This window comes from Cyprinodon tularosa, unplaced genomic scaffold, assembly GCF_016077235.1.
Source record: "Cyprinodon tularosa strain WSP-4 unplaced genomic scaffold, ASM1607723v1 ctg525, whole genome shotgun sequence".
In the NCBI taxonomy this organism is placed as follows: domain Eukaryota; kingdom Metazoa; phylum Chordata; class Actinopteri; order Cyprinodontiformes; family Cyprinodontidae; genus Cyprinodon; species Cyprinodon tularosa.
The window spans coordinates 118219-130256 of NW_024039258.1; the positions used below are offsets into that span (position 1 = coordinate 118219).

The 12038-nt window shown below is 47.2% G+C and overlaps 1 protein-coding gene across 1 annotated transcript in view; it reads right to left on the reverse strand.

Annotated features, from left to right (window-relative positions):
* LOC119795836 (titin-like) overlaps positions 1-12038 on the reverse strand; it is a 166156-nt gene that overhangs the window by 65900 nt on the left and 88218 nt on the right. The window contains 26 exon segments of the mRNA XM_038304063.1: positions 1212-1377; positions 1457-1604; positions 1677-1828; positions 1930-2059; positions 3029-3213; positions 3294-3599; positions 3716-4145; positions 4239-4429; positions 4511-4640; positions 4964-5145; positions 5226-5525; positions 5608-5901; positions 5981-6265; positions 6356-6533; positions 6621-6739; positions 6824-7123; positions 7204-7506; positions 7578-7761; positions 7842-8038; positions 8121-8423; positions 8516-8815; positions 8896-9174; positions 9257-9565; positions 11157-11353; positions 11474-11579; positions 11712-12011. Of these exon segments, the coding sequence (XP_038159991.1) occupies positions 1212-1377; positions 1457-1604; positions 1677-1828; positions 1930-2059; positions 3029-3213; positions 3294-3599; positions 3716-4145; positions 4239-4429; positions 4511-4640; positions 4964-5145; positions 5226-5525; positions 5608-5901; positions 5981-6265; positions 6356-6533; positions 6621-6739; positions 6824-7123; positions 7204-7506; positions 7578-7761; positions 7842-8038; positions 8121-8423; positions 8516-8815; positions 8896-9174; positions 9257-9565; positions 11157-11353; positions 11474-11579; positions 11712-12011 (5974 nt within the window).

The window sequence follows — 12038 nt, forward strand, 5'->3', positions numbered from 1 at the left end:
TTTACAAGATCCTCTGGGCCTCAGCCTCCCTCCAGTTACCATCAATGTAACAAAGAAACTGAAAAACAAAATGGCCGCTCTTCTTCCCACAGCCCTCAATAAATAGCTTAAGCCCCTCCCCTCAGGCTCTCATCTTTCTGATTGCCTCACATAAATCAGTTTTAATCCATATAGGCCTATTATTGCCTCAACAAACAATTAAAATTGATATACAAAAACAAAAAAATTGTACAATTTAATTCCTTTTAACAGATTCATGGACTTATTAAAATACACCCAACTTTTAAACAGGACCAGCCGAGAACCATCCAAGGTCCCATCAAGGAAAGTGGGGACATTTTAAATGGCTAATACTGTATGTTAGTTGGGAGAAGATACACAGTTGTTGGGCAGGTCATGTGACCTGGAAGAACGTATCGCTTCACGGCCACAGGCTCCTATATAGTCATGGAGCTAAGGCTTTAGCTGTACTATTTTTTTACGTACTCGGCTACTGGTCATGGCTGAGGCAAGGAAAAAGTTCAAAACATCTGAGGAGGCTAGAAACAGAAAACGTGAAAGGAATCGAGGGAAAACAAGTCAATCATGGAAAGTAGTTTATTCGTTGGCGCAGGCTGAAAGAAGCAGCCGGATATAAAACTGATTCGCTTTTCTCAACTTTATCATTAGACTGGTAAATTATCGACAGACTTATTTGCAAAATAATCGTTAGTTGCAGCCCTAATTTTAATTCTTTAGGCACCAAAACTCTGTAAACTAGAATCTCAAAGTTGGTGTCTGATCTTTGCTGGGTTGGGTTCACGCTGGGGCTGAAACAATTAATCGGATTAATTGATTTTTAAAATAATTGTCGAATTATTTATTAATCTATTTACCGTTAACTGGAGTATAGAGATTGTAAAATAAGCTTTTAGCTGACAGAGTGACACACTTAGAGCAGTAATTGTACCAAGAATGCAAAACAAATATAAACATTTTGCATTTAAGATAGAAAAAATGTTTTCATCTGTCAGTATTCTCTATCCAGAACTCCTAAAGTGGAAAAGTTTTAGTTTCCCCTGCTTTAATTTGGTAAGAAATCTTCTTTAAGGAACCGTTGGCAATCCGATTATTAATAAATTCATCAAAAGAATAATCAACAGATTCATCGATTTGCAGAAAAATGATTAGTTGCAGCGATTGTTCACATGGAGAGCCTCCAGAAGACTCACCTCCTCCAGGACTCTTTCTGGGCTCCACTGGAATCCCAGCACAGAAGGTCAACGCTGTAGTGGGTAACGGGTGACCCTCCGTCGTTCTTCGGAGCCTTCCAGGTCAGCGAGACTGTGCCCTTCCTGACGTTCTGGATCTTCAGCCGTGTTGGAGGATCCGGGGGATCTGCATACAGACGATTATCAGGTGAGCCATGAAAAAAAGCTCATACTGTGGAGGTTAACTAAAGTGAGTTCAGACGTACGGATTGGATCTCTGGCTTTGGTACTTTCAGTAGTCTCAACATATGGGCCAAACCCGAAGCTGTTCTCAGCTCGGACACGGAACAGGTACTCCTCACCCACAATGAGGTCTGGAACCACCAGAGACTGAGTGGCACAGGTTGGGTTCACCTGAAAGAGCAAGATCAGAGTGAAATCTTTGCCCACAGTGTTTGTTATGAGTCAGAGGTCAGAGGTCATTACCTTGGTCCAGGCTTTGCCTTCCACGGTTTTCTTCTCAATAAAGTAGCTCTTCACCCGCTCTCCTCCGTCGCTCTCTGGAGGTTTCCAGGAGAGTCTGCAGGTTCCTCTGGTCACATCACTCACCTTCAGATTCCTGACAGGTCCAGGCAGGTCTGCAGAGCCACAAAAAAAGGTCGCAGTTATCGCTGGACCTTATCCACCCTGACAGACAGCAGTTCTGTGTAAATTGTAATTGATAAATGCTTCTACGTACCGAGCACGTTGACCCTGACTTTGACGATTTTGTGTCCGGCCGGACTCTCTGCGTTGATGATATATCGACCCGTGTGACCGATCTTGCTCTCTGGGATCACCACCACGGAGATGGTGTCAGTAGAGTGGATCTAGAAGAAAAGAAAAAAATGAAGAACACCTCAAACTGATTCCAGTGCAGACCAGTTTCTCTGATTTACTCCAAGCAGGTTTGTGTTTTATGCAACGTTCACACCGCACGCAATTTCAGCAGCAAAAAAAGCTTCTGCTGCTTCATTTTTGTCCCCATTAAGGTCAGGCATCCAGTAAAGTGAGTCCAGATGCGTCTGATGCCTCTGCTGCTCCTATGTTCAATGCCATAGTGCGGCTTTGCTATATTTGCTGTAAACAGTTGGTAAAAGTAATTTTAATATATTTTTTAGTGAGAAAGTCCTCCTGAAAACACGGTCTGTGCAGTCAGTTCATCCAGATTACCATCCTGCCTTCAAAGATTATTTCTCTGTGGGAGCCGCTCAGACCCCCACATACCGGCGCTGCGCTGTCACTGGGATTCCCCAGCAGCAGCTGCCTCAGGCCCGGGAGCCTCTTGGGGGTTTTCCCCTCCTGTTGGTGGCGGCTGGAAGTAGATGTTAGCGTATTTCAGGTCTGTGCTACAAACTGCAGGCACCAGGATAATAAAAGCCAACATATTCTGCCGGCAGGTTTCTACCTTTGAAGTTAATTTAGGCGTTAATAAACTGTTTCAGAGGAGTGATCATAGTCTTTCTTCCTGCAAGCTCCCAGATCAGCTTCTCTGATTGGTTAATGTGCACGTCGCACAGCAAAACTTACATTTTTCCAACTCCAGCATCTCCTGCTATTTAAGCGTATCACGCACCTCAGATGTGTCAAGTTGCGCTGCTCCTTCTGATTGAGATGCGCTGCAGGACCTTTAGATGCACCTCGATGCGCATCAGACATAGACTTTGTATGTAAAGTTACTGCTGCTCAAATCGCGTTAGGTCTGAACGTAGCATTAGTTTCTGCCTATAATGTATTTTATTATGCAAAAGCGGTTTTCATTTAGAAAAGCAACAATGTGACTCCAGAACGTCCCTAACCTCGGAGTCGACGGGCAGCGTGTGAAGGTCGTTCTTCTTCTCCGTCTCAGCTGTCCCGTCCACAAAGGTCCAGGTGACTTTGGGAACGGGTCGTCCAGTTATGGTGGCAGGAATCCTTATGGTGGTTCCTGCTCTGCAGTACAGCAGGTCGTGAGCGTTCACGTCCAGAGACACAGCTGGTTCGACTGGAGAGCAGAACATTAGAAGATGTTACCAGAACAGAGAGATGCATCCTATCAGTGTGACCGCTGAGGTCTGCTCTTACTCAGGATGTCCTGGACCACGATGTCTCCGGTCCTAGCGGGCTCTGACTTCCCGGCGGCGTTCACTGCATAGATCCTGAACTTGCATTTCTTGCCCTCTTTTAGGTCAGGGACGGTGATTTCTGTGGAGGGGTGGAGCTTGTCGGCAGGGTTCACCCTCCTCCAGTCCGGGGAGCCCTCCTCGTGAACCTCAACGATGTAACCCTTGATCGGGCTGCCGCCGTCTCTCTCTGGAGGAGCCCAGGCGAGGGTGATGCTGCTCTTGGTCTTGTCTTTAACCTCGGGGGTTCCAGGTGGGCTTGGGGGGTCTGAGAAAGAAGAGCAGTGATAAAAAGATTGAATCAGTTTAATTACTTGTCTTCTAGACCTCCACGTCGGGTGTTTAGTGGAGCTCCAAATAAATTAGGATGTAAGAGAGACTCACTGCATGGGTCGGTGGCGAAGCGGCACTCCGTGGCCTCGCTGTGGGGGCCGACTCCTGCCGCATTGCAGGCTGCAATCCTGAACTGGTATTCTGTTCCTTCTATGAGCCTCAGCACCGTGTACTGCAGCCCCTTCACTGCTGGCTTGGTCACCGGCGCCCGGTTAACGCGGCCCCAGTAGACGGCACCGCGTTCCCTCTTCTCCAGCCAGTAGCCCTGGATGGTGGAGCCCCCGTTGTCCAGCGGAGGGTCCCAGGTCACCGTCATGGTGGTTGCAGTTGCAGCTATGATTTTGGGGTTACGTGGAGGTCCAGGAAGTCCGAACGGATCTCTCAGCTGGACTTTCTCTGAATCGCAGCCATCGCTGACTCCATACTTGTTCTCAGCTTTGATCCTGAACTGATAGACTCCATTCAGGTTCAGTTTGTAGACCTGAGGAATCAGATCATGACATAAAATAAATATAAGAACATATACTTAGAGAACTCTAAATGATGAATTTAAAAATTAGTGGCACAAGCGAACCCCATATCTTCTATCGATCAGGTTGATGGTCAGAACATCAAAGTCTGACTTCTTCTTGCTGGCATCTCTGCGCTCCACAATGTAGTTAGTGATTTCACTGCCTCCGTTGTCCTCCGGAGCGTCCCAGGTCAGGTAGCAGGAGTCCGCCTTGATGTCGGACACAGTGATGTTCCTCGGAGGAAGGGGGCGGTCTGAAAGAGCAAGGTCACATGAATTGGTAAGGAAACCAAAACCAGAGGCTTCCCCCACCAGGTGAAGGTTCTGGTCCTTACCCAGGACCTCCACTCGGACCACATGCTGAGCTTTGCCGTAGCAGTTCTCAGCAACAAGGTTGTAGTTTCCTTTGTCTTGTCGGACAGTTTCTGGGATAGAAATCTTCGTCCTCAGTGTTGTTCTGTTTACCTGGAAATAAGAACCAACAGCTTGATACAGCAGAGCCTCTTTAGAAATCAATCTGATTGCTCCATTTTAGCCAAACATTTGAGCTGCTGTAACTGTGGAATATCACATCTGAAAATAAGTTAGGTCCCTGAGTTTTGATTCAGTTTGATCTGGTTAACCAAAAAAAATAATAAAAAATAGACTTAGAATTAACAAAAAGTGATTATATTTTTTTATTTATTTTGGTTTGTTAATCCATTGGAAATTAGTAGATCTTTCCAACTCCCTGTTTAATTTTTACCATGAAGAGATAATAAAGACTTTAAGATAAAAGCTGGTCAAACCTCCTCTGTTTCTAAGGTCATCTTCTCCTCATCAGGCTTCTCCATCACCACATCGTCCTTTATCCACTGGAGTGTCGGCAGAGGAAGGCCAGTCACCTCTGCTGGGATGTCTATGGCGGCTCCTTTCCTCACAATGATGGCGTTGCTCTTGAAAAACTTCAGGATTGTGATAACTGGAGCGACTGCAGACGAAAAAAAGAAACTCATCAGAGGTCATCTGAATCAGAGTGTTTATCCATCGTCAGTAGGTTCTGCTGCGTACTTTGGTCGTCCTGGATCCTGGCGGTGATTGGTTTGGATGGTTCTCCGTCTCCAACCTCATTCACAGCTTTCACGCGAAACTTGTACTCCTGGTTCTCAGAGAGGTTCTCGATAGTTCCGCAGCACTCAGTGAAGATCTTCCTGTTGGCCACGTCAAACTCTGTGCTATCTGACCTCATCTTCTCCACGTAGTATCCTCTGATGGGGCTGCCGCCATCAGTGCGTGGGGGCTCCCAAGCCAGAGTGATGGTGGTCTTGCTTCGGTCTGTGTAGTGCAGCTTCTCTGGAGCAGATGGAGTACCTGGAACATTTTAAAGGACGTTACTCCAAACGTCTTTGAATGTGAGGTCAGACTTGCTGCAGGTCATCTTTAAGTATTCTACCTTTAGGATCCTCAGCCAGGATGGGGCCCAGGTCTGCTGGAGCTCCATCGCCGTACTTATTCCTGGCAATGACTCTGAAGTCGTACTCCTCCCCAGCTAGCAGGCCCTGAATGTCGCACCTGCAGGATGCCATCTCCATGGGCTGCCGGAACAGCCTCATCTTGGCGTCCTTCCTCAGCACCTCGTAGCCGATGATGTCGCTACCGCCGTTGTCCAGAGGATCTGACCAGGTCAGGACGATGTTCTTCTTTGTCACCAGGACAGTCTTCAGGTCCACCACTGGTCCAGGGACATCTTTAGGAAGAGAGCAGGGGTTAGTGTTACCTTCAGCCTGGCATTCAACGCTATCCTGACACACTTCTGAAAAACTGACCCATAACATCCACTTTGGTTTCTGCCGTCTTGGTGCCGCTGCTGTTGGTGCCGGTAATCTGGTATTTCCCGCTATCGGTCCTCACGGCCTTCTTGATGAACAGGCTGCTCCTCTTGCCCTCTGTCTCCACAATCATCCTCTCTTTGTCGATCTCTGCTTCGTCTTTGGCCCATTTCACCTCTGGCTGAGGTCTACCAGTCACCACAGCCGGAAGCCTCAGCGATTCGCCGGCTTTTATCATGACGCCATTCTTCACGGAGGCATCGAATTCCACGACAGGTGTTTCTGAGGGACACATTGGTCGGATGAAACAGCAATGTTTTTAACATCTTTAAAAGACGTTAACCACTATATTAATGAGGAAACTCTTCATACCTTGTGGCTCTTTGACCGTTACAGGTTCGGTGAGACCAGGAGCTCCAGGGCCGGCGTCATTAACAGCAAGGATCCGGAAATAGTAGTCTGCTCCTTCCGTGAGGCCGGTCACCGTGAACGTCAGCTCTTTACACCTGAACTCTGTGCAGCGGCTCCATTCCTTCTCTCCAGCCAACACCTGTAAAGCAGAGTACAGCCAGTAAGATCTTGGTGTTCCCTCCAGAACTGCAGATTTAGAATGTTTACATCATATTCTGTCCAGGACCTTTTCAATGTGGTATCCCAAAATGTCCCCTCCACCATTGTACAGCGGGGGCTTCCAGGCCAAGATGACAGAATCTTTGCCAGTATCCACGACCCTGGGGATGGGGGGTCCAGGAGGAACTGGGGGTAACACAGTTTAGATTCATACTTTGTTCATTAAACGATAATAATGAAGCGCATAAAATTCTCAAAAACTTAACTTACGAATTGCATCCATGGCTACGATGCGGTCAGTGGGCTCACTGAAGGGTCCAGGGCCCGCCAGATTCTCCGCACACACTCTGAAGATGTAGGTTAGGCCCTCCATTAGACCAGTGACCTTCACGTCCAGGGAGTTGAGGAGGGCCCGGTTCACTCTGGTCCAGTGTTTGCTGTTCACCTCCTTGCGCTCGATCCAGTAACCAAGGATGGGGCTGCCGTTGTCCTTTGGCTCATGCCAAGAGATGTGGGCTGAACTTGCTGTCACCTCATGAACTCTAGGGATGTTGGGAGCATCGGGGGGATCTGATTTGAAAGGAAGAGTTCAGTGATTTATTCTGAACAATATGTGGAAAGATTTAATCTGATTTTGCGGCTCTTCTCACTGAATTGATTTTTGGCCACGAGCGGCTCAGAGATGCACGGTGGACCACAGCCATATTTGTTCTCAGCTGTGACTCTGAAGATGTATTCCTTCCCCTCGATGAGTTTGATGACGGGTAAGCTGGTTCCCTTCAAGGTGGAGGTGATGGTGATCCAGCCAATCTCGTCGCTCTTGTTGTCTTTCTTCTCCAAGATGTAGTTTAAGATCTCGCTCCCACCGTCGTCCTCAGGAGGCTCCCAGTTACAGATGACCGAGGTGTTCCTGATCTCATCGAAGGTGAAGTTTATCGGGGGTCCAGGTTTATCTGCAGAATAATAGAATTAGACTCTTCTCTAACCTCCAGAGGCAAGAGGAAAAAAAAAAGCTCCTTCTTACCCAGAACATTGACGAAACAGGTGGCAGAAGCGACGCCGTGAGTGTTCTCCACCTTGATTGTGAAGGTCCCATGGTCGACCCTGACGGCGTCACGGATCATCAGGGCAGACTGGCCTTTTGTGGTCTTATCCAGACCAAGACGCTCCCTTAGAGGAGTCACAAACTCCTCCTCTGGTTCTGGAACCTGAACAAAGTAAAGTCCAGATTAATTTAACACTTTCAGGTCAAGCTTTTAACCAGCAAGGTTTCTGAGAGAAAACCAACATGGGCTTTGGTCTTCTTCTTCTTCAGCACTGGAATTATCTTTTTAGCGGGCTCTTTGGTCACATCCTCCTCGTTCCTCAGCCAGGTGACTTTGGGGTATGGAGAGCCAGAGATAAAAGCATCGATGCGGATCTCCTCGCCCTTCTTTACGCAGAGGCCGGACTGCACGCGTGCATGCAGGGTGACCTTTGGTTTCTCTGAAAGTAGAAGCACAGAGATCCAGTATTGATTAGAATCAGTTCTTCATGAATAAGAGCAGATTGCGGCAGACATACTCACCAACAGGATCGGCAGCCTTTATCAGCGGCGTGCTGCGCGACGGCTCGCTGACTCCGGCCGCGTTCTCTGCTCGGACTCTGAACTGATACTCCATGTCTTCTTTCAGATCCGTCACCACATAGGAGAAACCGGCAACCAGGCTGGGGGTGACCCTCTCATAGCGGTCGCCATCCTTCTCAATCTTCTCTATAATGTAGCCCTGGATGGGGCAACCACCATCGTAGTCTGGAGCCTTCCAGGTGACGGTGATGGACTTGGATGTGGGGTCATGGCCCTCGACCTGGATGGGAGGGTCTGGTTTTTCTGTGTTGAACCAGGAAACACAGGAAATGAATGCAGGTATACATTTAAAATGTCCTCTAGATGTTAGAGAATGAGTCTAAACCAGAGCTTACGTTTGATTTCCTCCATGATGACAGGGCTGCGCAGCTCCAGATATTCTCCGGCTCCGACTGTGTTGACAGCCTTCACTCTGAAGTAGTACTCGCAGTTGATGTAAAGGTCTTTGACGTTGAAGGTTAGGATATTCTGGCCCGACATGACAGGAATGTAGGTTTTCTTAGAGGCTTCCCGACGCTCCAATGTGTAACTGACAATGGGGGTGCCACCGTCATCTTCCGGAGCTTCCCAGCTGATCACACAAGAGTTCTTGGTGACGTCGCTGGAGGTGATGTCTTTACACTGACCGGGAAGCCCTGTGAGGTTTCAGACATTCAGTTAGCTTCCTAAACCTGTATACATTCAGCAGTTTGCAATATCAGGTGAACTATCCTACCGATAACTTTGACGTTGATGTTTCCTGTGGCACTTCCCAGACTGTTCTCCAGGGTGATGGTGTAGGCACCGGCATCGGAACGTTGGGACCTCAGCAGCTCCAGATGGGCGCTGTTCATCTCAACCGTCATGGAGAGCCTGTCGTCCGCTTTGCACTCCACGCTGTCTTTCTGCCAAACCATCTTGGGGGTAGGGATTCCTTTGTAGGGGATGTTCAGGTGCAGCTTCTCTCCTTCAACGACGATCACATCCTGTGCGTCCAGATCCATGGATGGTGCACCTGCAGGTCAGAAGACATGATAGTCATTCAGGATTCCCTCTGGCCTCTGAAACCTGGAGAAAGAAGAAATCTAGATCCTTACAGTCTGGATCTTTGGTGGCAACTTTGTCAGAGATATCAGAGGGATCGCTAACTCCAATAGAGTTTATGGCCCGAACTCTGATTACGTATTTCTTCTCTGGTTTGATCCCATCGTCGATCCTAAAGTTCAGCTCCTTAATGGGGCGGGCGTTGACCCGTAGCCACTTGAGTTCTGGACGAGCCTCTGCCACCTCAACGTGGTATCCCGTGATGGGACAGCCGCCGTCCTTGGCTGGTGGTTTCCAGGTGACATTGATGTGTTCCCTGCTGGTGTCAACAATGGCCACATCCAGAGGAGGAGATGGAACACCTGGGCAGAGGTAAGGCCATTGCTTAAAACAGAACTGAACATTTAATTGCCATTTTTATTGATAGAAACATAGCGTGGGGGATTTTATTTCAATTTTGAGCCAAACATTTTCAACCATAAATCTCTGTTCACTGTTCCCTGAATGAATAGTGTTCATTGAATCATTTACACACCTGCAGATTTGAATTTAAATAATTTTCTTTCATTGAAAAACTTTTTTTATAGAAGACAACAGAACAGTTAAAACAAGAATAATTTAATTTTGAAGAATTTAAAATCCTCACATATAAAGCCTTATTTGGCCAAGCTCTCAATATGCAGGTTTACTAGTGGTTCCTAGAATTTCTAAAACTGGAATGGGAGGCAGATCTTTTAGTTCTCAGGCTCCTCTCCTGTGGAACCAACTACCAGTTTTAGTCCGTGAGGCAAACACCCTGTCTACTTTTAAGGCTAGGCTTAAAACTTTCCTTTTTGATAAAGCTTCTAGTTAGAGTTGCTGAGGTTATCCTGAGCTATCTCTATTGTTCTGCTGCTATAGGCTTAGACTGCTGGAGGACATAGGGACCCCTTTTTCATCATTTTGCTTCATTCTATCTCTATTCTCCCACTCTGCAGAATCTGTTAGTTGAATCTCTAACGTTCTGCTCTCTCTGCTTTTTCTCATAGTAGCTTCATCTGGTCTGTTCCTGTTTGGCTGTGACTCCATCCTGGAGAGAAATATCAGCTGTGCTGCTGCCATCAACACCTTTGTTTCTAGATGTTGGAGCTTGGCCTGTTTTCCAGTGCAGTCCTGTTTCTCTGACTGTGACTAACTGGATGTGCTCTCTTCATCCTCTGACATGGGAGCTGGCTCGGAGCTCGTCTGCCTGGCTGTGTGTTTCCTGGACGGGGCCGCCTGTGGAGCTGGTTGACAGTTGCCTTTTGTATCTATGCTTCTTTTTCTATGTCTGCTTCTGTCTCCTTGAACCCCAGTCGGCCTCAGCAGATGGCCGCTCACACTGCGCCTGGTTCTGCTGGAGGTTTCTTCCTGTTAAAAGGGAGTTTTTCCTCTCCACTGTCACTAAAATCATGCTTAGTGTGCGTGAATGTTACAGAGTCAATAAGATGATGCAATCAACTGGTTTACCTTAAATTAAAAACTTTGAAACAATCTTGGTGATCTGGTTGAATTGTCACACTATTGCTGCTATAGAAATATGTTGAACTGAAGATTCTACAGACGAGTATAATAAAATATTAAAGATTAGAAAATGGGATGTTGAAAAAGATTCATGCGTTTCCCATTTTTGCCTTCTTAGCATGACAGCAATCAAATCTTTCCTTGGTTGCCAACCATCTTTCATTGATGTTTCTGGTGATGAGCTCCATGTCTTTGGGGCTGGAAGGCCTCCCCGCCATCATCCTAATTACTGCCCTACTCATAGATGTTTTATTAAAGGTCTGGACTCTTCTAGACACTAATTTTGCTTCCAGTAGAAAGAAAGATATTGCTCAAATCAAACCATCACTAAAATTTTAATCCCCTCAATGTAGCAACAAGCTTGGGCCTAAAGGTGTCTTTCTTAATGAAGAAAACATAACAGTTTCTTACTGGTTGGATCCTCTATGGTGAGGATGACGGTAGGCTCACTAGGATCTCCTACTCCAGCCTCATTTTCCGCTCTGACCTGGAACTGAACCTCTGATCCTTCGTCCACGTCAGTCACCTTGAACTGAGTCTGTTTATCTGGAGTCTTGCAGCACTTCAACCAACGTGTTCCGACTTTTTCTTTCTTTTCAATCACATATCTGTGCAGAGAAAATCCACTCATCACATTTCATCTTGGGTTTTAGTTTCACCACAGAAATAAAAAGCTAGAAAGTATTCTTAGGTCAAACTGAAAGCCTCGTCGCTGACGCTCCTCTTACTTAGTAATGGGTCTTCCACCGTTGCTCTTGGGAGGCTCCCACTTCAACTCCACGTGTCTCTTAGTGACCTCCACCACTGTCAGGGCGTATGGAGGACCAGGAGTAGCTGTAAAAAGGCAATAAATCCAGATCTAGATTGAATTTTCCTTCGGTTTCAGCCCTACTGTAGAACAGTTTAAATCAAAGTATTAATGACTGGAGCTTTCTGTGTGATCAGATTGGCAGCAGTGGAACATACTGAACGTGTCCTTGGCGAGCACTGCATCCTCCAGCTCACAGAACTCTCCCGTTCCAACGGCGTTCTCTGCAGCCACTCTGAACACATACAGCGATCCCTCGTTCAGAGGCGTCACCGTGTATTTCAGCTCCTTGACGGTGGTGTCGACAGTCTGCCAGGCCTTCCGCCTCACATCCCTCTTCTCCACCACGTAGTTGGTGATGGGAGACCCACCATCGCTGCTGGGAGCCTGCCATTTCAGGTCAGCATTGATCTTGGTGATGTTGGTGACCTCCAGCCACTGAGGAGCGGATGGAGGATCTGCAGGAGGGAAAAAAAGTTATTTCA